This window comes from Cyprinodon tularosa, unplaced genomic scaffold, assembly GCF_016077235.1.
Source record: "Cyprinodon tularosa strain WSP-4 unplaced genomic scaffold, ASM1607723v1 ctg833, whole genome shotgun sequence".
In the NCBI taxonomy this organism is placed as follows: domain Eukaryota; kingdom Metazoa; phylum Chordata; class Actinopteri; order Cyprinodontiformes; family Cyprinodontidae; genus Cyprinodon; species Cyprinodon tularosa.
Window position 1 is genome coordinate 227,366 of NW_024039600.1, and position 15,199 is coordinate 242,564.

General features: G+C 41.8%; 1 protein-coding gene across 5 annotated transcripts in view; it reads right to left on the bottom strand.

Moving 5' to 3' along the window:
- The window catches only part of LOC119774829 (protein bicaudal D homolog 2-like), a 42,504-nt gene that overhangs the window by 7,377 nt on the left and 19,928 nt on the right, over positions 1–15,199 (bottom strand). For all 5 annotated transcript variants that reach the window (XR_005279586.1, XM_038272526.1, XM_038272525.1 and 2 more), the window contains exons 3-9: positions 8,228–8,380; positions 7,508–7,722; positions 7,178–7,424; positions 5,524–5,781; positions 5,238–5,441; positions 4,608–5,156; positions 3,362–3,513 (exon numbers count right to left, since the gene is read on the bottom strand). Coding sequence is in view for 4 of the 5 variants with exons in the window: in XM_038272526.1 (XP_038128454.1) it covers positions 3,362–3,513; positions 4,608–5,156; positions 5,238–5,441; positions 5,524–5,781; positions 7,178–7,424; positions 7,508–7,722; positions 8,228–8,380 (1,778 nt within the window). In the remaining variant the exon portion in view is untranslated. The remainder of the gene's footprint in view (positions 1–3,361; positions 3,514–4,607; positions 5,157–5,237; positions 5,442–5,523; positions 5,782–7,177; positions 7,425–7,507; positions 7,723–8,227; positions 8,381–15,199) is intronic.

The window sequence follows — 15,199 nt, forward strand, 5'->3', positions numbered from 1 at the left end:
GTTGTTAGACTGTAACCAGGGATTATTGTGTGTAAATTCTTAGCAGAGATGAAGGCTTGTATGGCCAATGCCTGAGGAGGAAGCTAGCTAACTTTAGTGAGGAATCACGTAATGTGGTGTGCCAGGAGAGAGAGGTATGACATAGAGTTGACCACAGAAAAAAATTATATTTCTATATTTCCCTGCTCCTGTTGGCTCCTTGGAAAACAAGATTGAACCCCAACAGCTGCAGATTTGCATATAAACAACAGAAAGGGCTGGATTTGATTTTTGACCATTTTTATAACAGCTTGAGATCTATTTGTTATTTTTTTATATTCCATAACACGTCTTCAAACCAGTTTGGTTTTTAATGTTTAGACCTACAACTGAAAAAAATAAATCACCTAAAGACAAACATTGCCAATCAAGTATGGCTGCAAACACCATCTGCAAAGTTTTCCAAAACCTTTTGTTTAGGAAAACTTCACCTCAAAAGTCAAAAGGCGTACGCAGATGTTTTTGTTGTGTTGGGTTCTGCATGTGGTTGTTGGCCGTGTGAACTCTGGCCCTGTCAGACCACCATACAAACAAACTACGCTGGCTCTACTTTTCCCTTGGGGACACACCCAGACAAAAGAGATCAGTGCCTCTTCATTAAACCCAGTGTGAAAATAGGGAGGGGGCGGCTGTGAGGTGTCTGGGGGTGGGCACTGGTGTCTGTTCAGACAGTCGACTGCGTCTTGCATGGGAGTGGGAGGTCGTGCGATTTTCCCGGGAAAAAGACGACGGGATACAAAAGGTTCATTTGGGCCTGCTGATCAGGTTATTGTTGCACAAGAAACACAGAGAGGCTCCTGTCGGCCTGTGAAGAATGAATAGCATCCCATAATGTCGGCTTAGACTCGTATATCATCTGCATCCTTTGTGGAAATTTACAGTGGCTGATGGCATCTTATTGCTCTCTTATAAAAAGAAGTAATCATGACTAAAAGTGTCCTTAAGGGATAAGAAATAACCTCCTGAGATGAAGTGCTGATCTGAACGTGGTTGATCATGTTGGGATCACACGGATTGAGAACAGATAAAAAAAAAGGCTTAAAAAAATAACAGGATGACATTAAGCTTAATGGTTTGATCAGTGAGAACAGAGAGGGGGAACCATGTCTAGGCATGTCTGAGGAATGTAAGAGGCAGGACTTTAACTGTTAACATGACACCACAGCCTGCAGCTGGAGGGGCTCAGACTCTCACAGAGAAACAAAGGGCCAGCATGTAAACATGTGGGAAATATTCCATCTAAAAACCCTCATGTTTCTAACAGCTAAAAGGGTGATTTGCTCTAACAGAAACTGTAAAAATTCCCAATTTCACTCCATCTCCTTTCCTTTTAGTTGAAGACCACACACTTGTATAAGGGAGCTTTTTTTTGTCCCAATCCCTTTTTTACATGCTGTCAATGGTGATCAAGGGAAAAACAAGGCTCCTGGAGAGGGCTTTAACTAAAAAACTGCTCCTTCTTCTTGTCACCAGATTCAGATTCTGGTGATGAGGTAGTATGGAAGGGGGACATGGGGTACAAAGGAGATGGTGAGTGTGGGAAACTTCACTCAGGCTAGTCCCCCGGCTTTTCAAAGAGCCCCCCTGACCCAACTCTGTGCCGTGTAGGATAGAATTTACATACCAATGCATGAATGTCATAAACAGACTGAATGTAACACTGCAACAGTGGATAACTGGGTCTGGGTGGGCACAAAGCAAGTCTCATCTGAGGTAGGTATTTGAGGAAATGGATGAAAACAGAATTCAATTGCAGATTTAAACACCAAGTGTTAAAAATCAACCGCACCTTCAGGAAAACAGGATGATAAAAAAAAAAACAACATCTGCTCATCCAGAGCAAAGAATCCAAAGCTTTCTTTCACCTCTGGAAAAGATTAACTTTTATATTTTATTGGGGTTTTTATGTGATGGAGAAACAAGCACAGCAGCTTTTTTTTCTGTAACACCTAAAAAGGACAGATTTGAGTAGTCAGTGTTAAACACCTAACTGAGCTACGATGAGCCTTTTGGCTAATTCTATTGATGCCTTCCTGTTCGTTTATGGCGTCCTGCTAGGTAGGCAGTGTTACCGTACTCTGGATTGATCAGTGATCTCCTGTTTTTATGAAGGCAATTCAATACAGTGGATTTCATTTGGAAAATCCAAGAAAGTGGGGCTGAATACAAATACATGCCGCACTCTTTAAGATGTTTATTTAAATTTTTAACTCCCAGTACATAAAACCAAAGATTTTTTCAGTTATGTGACAAAAGATGGGACAATATATTAGGTTGGAATACTCTAACAAGGCTCTATAAATGGTAGATACAATGTTAGTTACAAAAAGCTTTGCAAAATGTGCATCCTTTTGTCATTTCTCTCATTGACAAACCAACAAAAATGAGCCTAATCATGAGTAACTGCTGCAACTACCAGATGAGACACTGCTCTAATATTGAGTTACTCCAGAAAGCGCAGACCAAGAGAGATATTGGATTTCTGCAAGGGTAAGATAAGGCCAGCACACTTTAAAATTGCATTATCATCTCAGACCTCCATGCATACTGTAAATCTATGGCTCAGCGACAGAGTGACTTTGATATCAGCTCTACTAGCTGCACTACAGCTGCAATGAAACACGCATTTAAATGTATTTGAATTCAAACCCATGCAACAAATGCAGCCTTTGTAAGATTCAGAAGCATTCATAGCGTGTAGGTAAACAAACAAGCAGTGTGCGAGGTTTAGTCTAGTATGTGATAAATGCATAATCACCACCAAGATGAGGTGGGATTATGGACACAACCTCTGACCGGCTTCTCTTAGGAATCAGAAAAGATTAGTGAGTGTGTGGCCCCTTCTGAGCCGCACATGCACACACCAACCCGCTGCAAGTCAGTCACAAAAACAATGCTTAGCAGACATGTTTTAGAGGTAAGATAGAACTATTTTTAAATAGGACTTCTTTTTACATTTTCATTTTCATTGTAATGATTCAATAAGGAGAGCCTGCACTAAGCAGACACAACATATGGCAAAGATGGATTACATTTTAACAATAATCCTGTCTTTAGCTACCTGTTTACAGTGTGTTTGTCTTGGCTTCCAACAATAGCTCTAAGAATATCTCCCAACCCATTTTTAACACCAATTATATTTGTTCTCTTCCCTATTGTAACATGGTAGACGGGCAGAGATTAGGATTGCTGCCAGTTCATTAGCGTAAAGAGGAAATGCTACCTAAGACAATTTACTAGGAGATACAAATAGTAAAGATTTCGGAGGTTTTAGAATGCTTTGTTCGCTTAGGAGCCTTATGGGGGGGGCTTTCCTTCTTACCGTGTGGCAAACATAGCTCGCAGAGAGGAAAAGGTGGCGGCATCTTCCTTCAGAGCCTTCAGCTCATTCCTCAGCTTCATCATGGTCTCCGTCACCATGGCCTTCTCGTTCTCGTACTTGCTCTTCAGGTTGGCCAAAGCCACTTCAGCCGACTGTGATTGGACAAGAGGAGAAGATGATCGAGAGTTGAGATACTGTTGTGATACTGACCAGAACCTGCAGGTTATCACCATTACCACAATTCCTGTCTTTATCAATAAATGCTCCACTCCTGTGGTGCCATAACAGATCAAAGGTCATTTCCTCCTTTTTATGATTCATACCATCAGGTTTTTTTCAGTTTTTTCAGTTTTATGACAACCCCTGATAATGCAAAGCAATTCATTTAATAATACTGGAGAAAATACCCAGATAGAACTGGAACAAACAAAGTGAACAGTTTGCAACACGATGGTTTCAGAAGATAAAATATGATTTACTTAAATGATATGTGAGATGGTTTTTATTAAAAGGTCTCCCTGTAAAATAGTGTTTTAACACATGGAATAAAATATCAGCCACCAAGTTAAGTCAAATTTATATGAAACTATTTTCTACATGCTGAGATCGTCTGATTTAATCAGCTGCAAGAAAATTACTTTTCCAGTATTATTGAACTGAACATTTTATACCTCGGAAAATGTTGTTGTTCTTCAGAAAACTGTTTTAAAGAAATCCCAGAGAGACTGTTGTTCACCATGGGTAATAGTAATCGTGCTAATTGCTAAAACAAGATGCTAAAGTGAGATTAACATGGTTGTCTTTCTTTTTAAATGCAACTAAAGCACAGTGTCTCTCTCAGATCCAGGTGGTGTGACGTCAGCTGGTCTCCTGATCTAAACCATCAATGAGCTCCATAGCAGGGAGGCTGTTTTATAGTATCTGCTCTCAGTCAATAGCCCCACACACACACAGTAACTTTAAGAGCTGCCAGAGCAACTGCGAACACGCCCAACATTGAGGCTGGAATTCTTTAGGATTTAAAGAGCAGCTCTGTTTCCCTGAACACCCTGATACCGAGTACAGCTGTCACCATATGGCTGCTGTCTCAGCTTGTGTTTGTTATAGTTCCTTTCTGTCACCTGTTTTGGGAAACAGCTGATCAGACCTGGAATAGCTCCTCTATTGCTCCATTTCTGTCTGTCGGGGACTTTTGATAGAAATATCAAGCAGGCCAAACAAAAAGACACAAAACAGATCAACCCACCTGCTTGTTGGCCTTGAGGACAGTCCGCAGAGTAGCGATCTGCTCCCGCTTGGTGCTCAGCAGAGATTTCAGCTTGAGGATCTCCTCCATGCAGGCCTCCTTGTCCTTGTCAGCCACGGTGCCGAGTTCCAGAGATGCTACCCTCTGGCGGGACAGCTCTGTGGTGCGATCCACAGCCAGCTGCAGGTGCTTGATCTGGTCTCTGATGATCGCTACCAGATTGTAGATGTTCATGGGTTCTCTGCGGTGGTCAGACACAGGGGAAGGTAGAGAGGAGACGGGCGAGGGAGCTCCGTCGCTGAGGTCGGCCCTCCCGTGCTCTGGGAAGAGACCCTTGGTGAGCAGGATAGGAGAGCGGCGACCACGGCCCTCAGGGCTGCTCCGACCACCCTTGCCCTCTTTGTAGAAGTCCAGCATAACTCTGTTGGGGGTCTCGTTGTTGCACATGCAGACGTGGTTGTAGAGAGTGGCCAGTTCTTCGCTGAATGTTACCAGCTCATCCTGGGCAACACTCAGACTGCCCTGGGACTCGCCTGCCACATCGCTCAGCTAAAACAAGCACAAAAAAACTCATTCATTCCTGGTTCTTTGGGTGTTCACAGTAAATGGTCCTGTAGACCCATCACTCACCTTGCGCAGTTCTTTCTCCAGCTTAGCCTTCTCCTCTCTCTCTGCAGATGTAGTCCTCTCCAGATTGGACAGTTTGTCTCCCAGAGACCTGACGTCATTCTCCAGACGGCTGCGCTCTTCCTCGTAGCGTGACTGACAGGCCTGGTATTCAGCTTTTAGAGTCTTCAGTTCCTCCTTCAGCTCCCCTGCTTCAGACACGGCCACCTGCAAGAGAAAGACCAACACTCAGCATACAAAGACTAAATACAGGCTTTTTAAATATGGGTTTCAGAGCAGTTTGAGTTACCTTGTACTTGCACTCCAGGATTTCTGGTCCGTTAATGTCCACCTCATAGTAGTCTCCATCCTCATGGCTGTCCCGCTCTTTCTCGTTGTCCAAAGCGGACTGGCGCTCTTTGCTGGCTTGGAGTTTCCGGATGGCGTTGAGGTTCTCTGTGAGGCGGCTGACCTTCTCCTGATGCTCTGACAGAGCCCCGTTGGCCTGCTCCAGCTGTTTCTGGGAGTCCTGCAGATTGGAAAGCAGGTTGACCTTCTCCCGCTCCATCTGGGAAGAGACACACATACATGTCATGTAGCTTTTTTTTAATAACCAAATGATTTGAAAAGGGGTCCCTCTTTATAAGGTCAGATAATATTAAATCAGAGGATTAACTGTCCATGTGGTAATCCCCCCCCCCCCCCCCCCCCCCCCCCCCCCCCCCCCCCCACAATCAGGATGGTGTTATCGCAGAATATGAGGCAGAGTTCCAGCTATATCAGCACCAGGTCAGGGTGACCTCAACAGTTCAATAAGGGTCCTCTTTATGAATGAAGGTGTGTTTACGTCAGCATTAAGCTAATTCAGAAGCTAAACCCTCGGGATAAAGAAGACATCCATACGCAAGAAAAAAAAACACTTTGTTGTTGATTTTTACACATGAAAATGTCTGAATTTACTCATCCATCTTCTCTGTGGTAGACGCTGGAGGATTCCCCAGGAGTGAAAAGGTGAGATCAGTGGAGCTAATATGTAGAAAATAAGGATCAAAATAAATGGTAACATATGGCTGGCCTTGGTCACAGCTGACCTGAACCTTTATCCTATTAAAACTTATTTTTAGTAGCATGTAAGATTATAGCAGCTCTGGAAAAAAAAAGAAAACCAACTGTCTTCCATCAAAACACTGAAACAGATGTTTTCCAGCAAACATTTCTACGTCTGTTGAATGAAATCCCAGCAGGAAGATATAACTGCTACCCACAGGTTTAGATGGGTTTCTGGTGACTGTGGCACTCAGACGTTGTGTGATCTTGTGGTGATAAGCAAGCAGATGGCAGGACCTCTGGTGCCACCACCTGCTGCCCTAAGGGCCCAGTGGAGCCTGCAGACTATGCGTCTGTGCCTCTTTGGATTAACTTTGCCATAATGGGATTTAGATGCCTGCGGCAGACGAGGTCGGGATACAGCTGAGAAAACACACCTTTAAATACAGTTGGATTCTCCTTAGCATACCTCTAGGACTCATTTACAGCAATAATAGCTTTTAAAATATCATTTTCTAGTATTCTACATTACTTCCTCTGTTTAGAAGTAGAGGGAGTATCAACCCCCTGTGTAGGAGAGCAGGTAATGGAAAACAAAGGTTTATTAGTAAGCAGAAGGAACAATTAAAGCTTTAAGTTTCAACTGGCAGAGCATCTTATACCAGTCATTAGCAGAATAGTGGTATTAGTGATTTATGATAGCACAAGTGTGAAGGTTCAAAATAGTAAAATGGCTATTTTGCTCTACTGCTGTCGGCCTTCCAGTTGCTTGCTCAAAGTCTTGCTCTCTCGTTTAAATCTAAAATCTCTGTGCTTCCTCTCATTTTAAACAGAGAAACAGAAAATGGCAGAACTTTCTACACCCCGTACACCAGGAGTCATTTCCCCCCAGGGCCAAACAAGCTGTAAAGACTGACCTGCATTAGTTGCTGTTTAAGCTTCTGGATTTCCGAGATGTTCAGTTCGCTGAGCAGGTCGTCAACCAGGCTGGGCACCGGACAAAAGAGGTCCTCGTTCTTAGCTGTGGGGTTGCGGTTGTCCTCATTGATGGTGTTGGCCAGTTTGGTGAAGCTGTTCTCCAATCCCAGCAGAGCCTCGTCGTTGTTGGGTTCGGTGGTAGCATCGTCGCTGAACTTCAGGGCATCAAGCGAAATGCTCAGTGGACTGAGGAGGAAAGGTCAGATGTTATTAACATATCAAAGTGTCACCAAGAACCTGACAGCAGCTTGTGCTGTTGCTCTGTTTACCTTTGATACAGAGTGTCTCCGATGTTCATGTAGTTGGAGAGCTCTTTTCTCAGTGAGGCCTTGAGCTCCCGCTCAGTCTTGATGGTCTCCAGAGCCTCACCCAACTGACGCTCAGCGATTTCCTTCAGGCGGATGGCGTCCTCCAGCTGGCTGTTCAGGAACTGGGTGTCTTCTTCTAGGCGACGGATTTCATGCTTCAAACCCTCAAACTCCACCTAAACGGATTGAAGGTAACAGAAGTTTGGATTTATTAAACTCTAGAGAATCCGACCCTGGGATGCTTGAAAAAGATGGATAAAAAAACGATTAAAAGGATCATTATAAAAAATTATGTTAGCAAATAATAATAGATAAAATTTAACATTCACTGACGGTGTGAGGTAGTGTAAAAACATATTCTGATATTACGATGATTATAGTTGCAAAATTACTGAAACGCAGAAATTTTAGCGGAAGTTGAACATTTTCCCAAGCATGAGAGATTTCACTGTTTTTTGCTTTAGGGAAAGACATATTGGAAAAATATAAACATAACTAATGTTTAATAATGGTTGTTAACACCTAAAACCTATAAAAATACTTCTAGGTTTTTTAAAATAGTTGAAATACTTAAACTTCAAAACAATTATATTTTAAATAAAGGTTTGAACTGAAAATAATAATAAAAAATTGGGATTAGCATTTTGGAATTAAAACATATGGTCCTGTTCACGTTCTCACCTGACTCTGTTTGAGCACGGAGACCTGCTTCTGTAGAGAGATGTTCTCCTCCTCCAGCTCTGTGTAGTCCTGCAGCAGGCGGCCCTCCCTGAACTTGTACTCCTTGATGTCATCACGCAGCTGATTCCTCTGGAGCTCCACCACCTCGCTGTTCTGTAGGAAAACCGAGGAAGAGAAGCCGTCAGCGAGAAGCTTTTTAAAGACAAAATATGCGATAGATGCCGGTTTTTTGGTTGATGAAAGCTTCCTTACAGCTGCCATTTGAAATGCTTTGAATCTTACTAAATTATACAGAGCTTCCATTTGGACGAACCACTGTGTGCCCATTTGGAGGTAGGTGCCCGGTGTCTTTCTGGGCAGCGGGCCACCAGCTCTCTTACTTGACACTTCTAACCGCATTAAAGGGACTGAAGCCTGCTTTTCTCTTTCTTATGGACAAACGTTTCCTTTGAGTGAGTGGGAAGCTCTGCAATGGTCCAATTATCCAAGAGAGTCTCATTAGGATCCATTTTTGTATCTAAGGGGTAATTAAACAAATGTGAGGAAGCAGCAGAAGAAAAGTACAAAAACTGGGTTTAATGTGCCATAAGTGCAGCAGTGTAGCAAGATTATTTCTAATATTCATCTCCAGTTTGTTCTTTTGACCAAACACCACTCTGTGTGTAATGTACTCTAAGTGTGGCCTGATATCTCCTGCTGCTCAGGTAAGGCTTCATCAATAATAGAAAGGACAGGTAGGCCAGAGATGTGTCCTTTTAACATAAGGCTTCAATCCATGAAGCATGCAAAACTTCACCGCTTGCCTAAAGGGAAATGTATAACAGCCTCACTGAAACATATTTAAAAATAGACTTTACTAAATACATGCAAAGCTCTCTATAAAAGCAGCACACATATCTGTATTTAAATATGTACTGAGTTGTACTGAATGTGTTTGTCTTTATAAGCCTCACTAAGAAGGAAGAGGGTCTATGACTGGGATTGTTGTAATTATATAGGAAGATTGACACAGATTAGCTACTACTGAAGCGACAATTAACCTTCTCTATCCCTTCACCCGTTGGCCCTCGCCATGTGGCCACAAACCCCCCTCCCTCCGGCCCAGTCTGCTGGCAACATGAGGTCCCTCCTGAGGGGGTTTCACTGGCATGCACATCTGCCTGGAGATTATATATTATTACCATACAGGGGTTTGCAAAAGCCTTCACATCTTATGCATTTTTTACCTTCCATCATGTCACAAACAGGACTGTCATTTCAGCAGCATTACATGTGATGGAACAACCATTAGAACGATTATGGTGAGGTTAAGGGACGATGACAGATTATCAGAAAAGTGTGTTTATGTTAAGATCTTGTGTTTTGACACCCCGATATCAAATCCAATGCAAACATTTGGTGTGAGAGATCAAACAATCTGCAGTTAGAGTCCTTCTGCTTGTAGTAGTTTGAATTAAAGATGTTCTGTGAAGGGCTCAGAGGAACATTAGAGAACTTTAGAGAACAACCAGTCACTTCTGTTTCATTTATCTGAAAACTACTGAAAAACACAGGTGGATAATCAAAAAAAAAAAGATCAGTTTACACAAATAAAATCTACTGTAGTATTTTTTAAATCTATTTTTTACAAAGCTGTACTTGGAGATCTCGTCACTGCCCCCTGCTTCTGTCTGAGTTTGTTATTTTGCAACAATGTTATTCACCTGTACTGACTATTTTATTATAGTCATTAAAATACCCGACTTTACACATAATCGATCGATCAATCGATCAATGTTACAATCAGCACCTTCGTGAGAAGGAATATGTCAAAGCTCTGCTGCAGGCCTATCAGAAGCTGCCCAATCTAACAGACAGGATGGAGCTGGAGAAAATTCTGGTTCTGTAAAGGAGGCAGGTCCTTTCCCACTACCAAGGAGCCTGGTCCGAGCCATGTCATTACACAATTACGAATGTCTTCTTCCTTCATTGTTTGATCCTAACCCAGTTTGAGTCTGTCTTTATGAAATATAACAGTGAATTGGACACAAATTAACTATGTGTAAAATTATTTCTAGATGCTATAAAAGTTTTAATTGAATAACCTGGATTTAAAAAACCACTGGTGCTTGTGAATCCTTCCTCCTTCTACAGCTAACATTTCCCTTAATCTGTTGGATATCAGAGATGGGAAGTAGATGCATGTGACATGTTAACAGCTAATTAATTAGTCTCCAAGAGCAGAGCAGAGTGTTATTACATGTCTGATGAACCATGCTAGCGCATTACATCAAACAACTTCTGATTGAGTGAAGAATCAAAGCAAAGCTAGAAAAGCAGTATTAAGGGGATCCCTGATTTGGATGTCACCAAAAACATAAACAGTGTATTCATTACAGCTGTAAACTAATCCCATCACCAGAGTAATCTATTTCTTTTGGCTGAACAAAGAGGAACCAGCTGGCAGCCCTTGATCAGGGTTATGTGTCTCAGCTGGTGGGTCAGAGCCGTTCAGTCCAGATGAAAAGGCACTTCCACTGAACCTGATTAAGATTTGACTCACATCTGATTAAAATGCACAAATGGGTTGTGACCTTTGACCTCCTGTTACCCTGAGCCCCAGACTGGAAATGGAGCTCAGGAAACCGTGTTATTAACATTTATAAGTGTGAGGGCCAAAAGGACACTCAAGGGAATCTTACAGGGATTTTTTTTTTTTTTTGAGAAAAATCCAATGCCTTCCAAAGAGCTGGTCCAGGTAATGTTCCAGGCTTTAAAGTCTTGAGACTGCCCCATTTAATTCTAAAAGGTTCTGTCACTAGAGGCTTATTTTGACATCAGTTTTAAGCGTAATAAAGTTCCTATTATCTTTACCTCTGGTGAAATGTTTGGATTTCTTAGGCTCAGTGACAAATTTGACATAAAGGCCGTGTTTTGTTCTTAACAGCTGAAAGAAGTTTTCATTTCTAGAGAGATCCATGAAGCCTCCTACTTGAATCTACCTCTTGAAGTGGCAGACAGACAACCATGTGGCACAAGACTGTTTTATTTATGAATTCAAGTAGTGTGACTGGGGAAAATAAATATATTCTATCCTACTTCTATGCTCTCTCATAATATCTGTTCACCTTGATTTCCCACTCCATCTACTTCACTTTGCACTTAAACAAAATGTAGATGTCAGGTCCTTCCAAACACATTTACTCAAAAAGAGCAGAAGCCAAGAATTACAGAGAGAGAGAGGAGTCAGCATATGACGTTTATTTTTACTCCATTTCTCTACTTCTCTGCTGGCACCACTGACCTCCATCTTGCCATTTCACCACCGCTGTTGCTCTAATTTTCCCAGCCCCCGCTGTGCCTCCATCAATCCTGCATCTGTGCGCTTTTAAAAGCCCTGCATCAATCTGGTGACTATTTTTCCCTCTCATGCCCAACCTTTGCTTCATCGGAACTAAAAAGCGGAAGGGAAGTCGTGCTCATCCTCTTTCCTTTCTCTCTGTACCACCAATTGCAGCCAGGGACAAGAAATAAACCAAGAAGTTCTTCACGAACCTTTCAAAGGATCACCAAGCCAAATTGATCTGAAATCACTTCAACACAGAGACACAATGCATGAATAACACATGTGAAGCACCTACATGAATAAGGCAAAAGAATACTAAAGCTCAGGGGCATTGTGCTGCTGTCAGAAACACGGAGAGAGAAAGCTGATCTGCTTTTATCCTCTGCTTTGCAGCAAGCCGCTGCCATTCTATGAATGAAACTCAGACTCCATCAGGGAGAAAAAAACCTCAGTCAAGGTCACACCTCTGAATGACATACATTAAATAAACCATCAGGGGAACTCTGAGAGGGATTTTCTGGTCATATTGTGCTCTTAGCACCTAACACTATAACATAGTTGGTTACCCTCGTGTTCCCTGCACTCAGTGAATTAATGAATTTGGGGTCATTTGAATAGGAGCAAATCAGATTGGAAAAAATGAGTTTACACACATTAATGGAGGTGCTGGTGTGGTCCTACATGTGTCTGTGTGATTTGTTGTTGATTTATTTGTAACCACTGATCTGCAGCTGGAACTCTCTATGGTCCAGCGACCTGGGAAGGACAGAAATCCCCTAAAGGTGTTTAAGAACAAACTCTCAATGTAGCAACTAGCCTATGTGATAGAGAGGTAGAGAGGCGGTTAGTCAAAGGGTGAGATTTTTGATTTATTATGAGACTCCTTGTTGCAAGCTATTTTATTTAGGGGTATCAGATTAAAGGGGGCTGGATACAAACACTGCAGACAAACATTTGGACACTACTCCAAGTCTCCAAGCTCTATGGCTGTTTTGGTTGTTTCATTTAAAGAAGCAGTTCTTCAGCCTTTTCTCCATTTATCTTCTGATGTACCCATCCTCCAAAACACTAGATAAAAGGGACTGATCCATCTTGATAATAATACCAGCAGAAATGATGAGGAGGCAGACGTCAACACCTTAGAGCCCTCAAGGACCCTGAGTCCCATTACATTTAGCCTCGTGGTTGTAGATGATAATAACAGGGAACAAAGAGCAACCTTCCTCGGATCCCTTTACCACTCAAGCCAGACCTTTCAATGCAAGAGGAGGCATAATTAGCACCGGGGAAATTTCTGTTGAACCCAAGTGCCTCACTACTTCACAACTGAAGACAGGACTTTTAAAATAAATAAAAGATTTCTCAGATTTCTTATTAGTAAAATAAAAATAAACTTTTTTTGGAGGAATTCCACCTCTCGGCTTTTTCCAGCTTTAAAGAATAATTCCATCAATATATCCACCTTCAACACTCATCCTCATAACAAACAAAAAACTATAAATAAACAGAAAAAAAAAATAGCTGATAAATTTAATAATTTGAGGGCAAAGGGTAGACTTTTCAAAATAGAGAACTTGTGTGTAAAACGGTTTCAAGGTAGACTTCATGATCATTTCCTGACACTCATCCAGCAGAGCTTCCCATTCTTAGAAGATAACGGCAGCCATCACTGGAGGCCTATTCCCTGCCAACATGAGATTGGATTTAATGAAGTCATGCCTATAACAGTGGACCTCATCACAATGCTGCTGGTTCTTTGTCAGGATATAATCCTATATGCTGAGCCGTAACAGCAAAATGTGTCTTTATCTGTGCTTTCTGCCACCATTGGAGTGTTTGGCACAAAACAGCCTGGCTGGGTTAAATGGGACATACGTAACTGGCTGAGACGTTGCGGCTGTGATAAAATCCTGTTAAGTAAAAGGAGCTTTCATAATACTGAAATTATGCTTCTCAATAACCGATTTTGAAAACAAAGCCATCACACTGAGGTTGCTTTGGAGCCTTTACATGTATTTTTTCAAAAGTAAAGATGCAACGAAACCACTTAGCTAAAATTAAGACTTTTTTTGGGACTGGGATCCCTTTGTAGACTTAGACCAGTAGAAATATTACCTTTAAAAAAATCAAAGTTAAACTTGTGATATTTCTGTCATCCAGTCCTTCTGGCTCTACATGGTGCTTTAAGAGAAAAGCAGACTAATTCAAACAGGCCATGGTTTTGTGCTCAATTTGAAACATATTCCAGGCCTCCTCCTTCTAATGTACCAATATCTGTGTTTCCTAGCACCCTTCCTCCCCTTCCAGCTTTAGGTCTGGGCTAATTTGAAATCCCAGAGACAAAGGTTTCTTTCAGGCCTGCCAGTGTTTGCACAATGCCAGCCCCAGTGCCCAGGTTTTCTCCATTTGCCCCCAGTAACACACTGAACATCTAGTAAAGTGGGCCCCGGAAGGGTGCCGTTATCCCAAATACGTGAGGCAATTTACACTTCAGGACTCTTAATCTGACTAATTAGAGCGAACTGGGTCCATTGCAGTGCAGCGGGGTGGTCACTGAGGCCAGAGCAGTACTGCTTTGTGTTTAAAATCCACCATGAAGGTATTAGTAATAAATATTATGGATTTAACAGGGATATAGTAACTGTAGAAAGCATCCATGTTTGAGTGGATGCTTGGCTGCAGGAAAGTGGATCAAAAGTTTGGTTTGGTAAGGTCACATCTGGCTTCCATAATACTGACCTCCACCAGCATTGGGGGGGCAGCAGCTGACCCAATTATTGCCGTATTTAGAGCTCTTCAGAACCTAAGTCTTTGGCAGGGGGATGCCTTTTTTAATTCCTTTCCTAATCTTAGTAAGAAGCACAGCTGACATCTGTTTCAAACAGTGACTCTGAAAACAGCAGTCAGTCCAGCAGCTCTCTTTGCACCACTAAGGAGGATTTTTTTCCCCTTAATATTCATCTATTCCCTTATTAGGGACTTGACCTCAAAACAGAGCATGTAGCTAAATCTGCTGTGCATCAGCAGCCGGGTTTAACAATCTTATGGCAAGATAATTAAACCAGAGAGAAAAGTAGATAAAGAAGTCCGTGTTGTGCAAATTTACAGGGAAATCGGATGGTGGCCTAAATGATCAATGCTAAAACTCTGAGATTTTTGATCATTGGCCAGTCAGTAAAAACCGAAACTCACATTGTTTTCCGATCAGTGAATGCTCCATATCTAAACTACCCCAGGATACTAAAACCGCACTCTTCAGTGTGGATACTGTGATCTAAAGAGAACAAATGTAATTTAGCTTTAATCATCGTCAATAAGTAAAACATGTTTGCACTTCATTCAGGCTGTAACGATGAAGGACGAGAGAAGATAAGATAATAAAAAGGCTGAATGGAGCAAAGGAAGTTTAGATAAAACAAGTCTGCTAATTAACTAACATAAACCATGTTAACCACAGAAACATCTGCTGCAATTTGCTAAAATTGTCTAAATATCAAGTCTGTAAACCGATCCATCAGATTCAAAAGGCTGAGATTAGAAGTTGGCCACAAGTTTTGATTGGTGCATCTAGAGCAAAACACCTGAATACCAAATCATAATGCAGCTATACTAAACAAAATAAAACACTCTACAGAGGGCAGTCTATT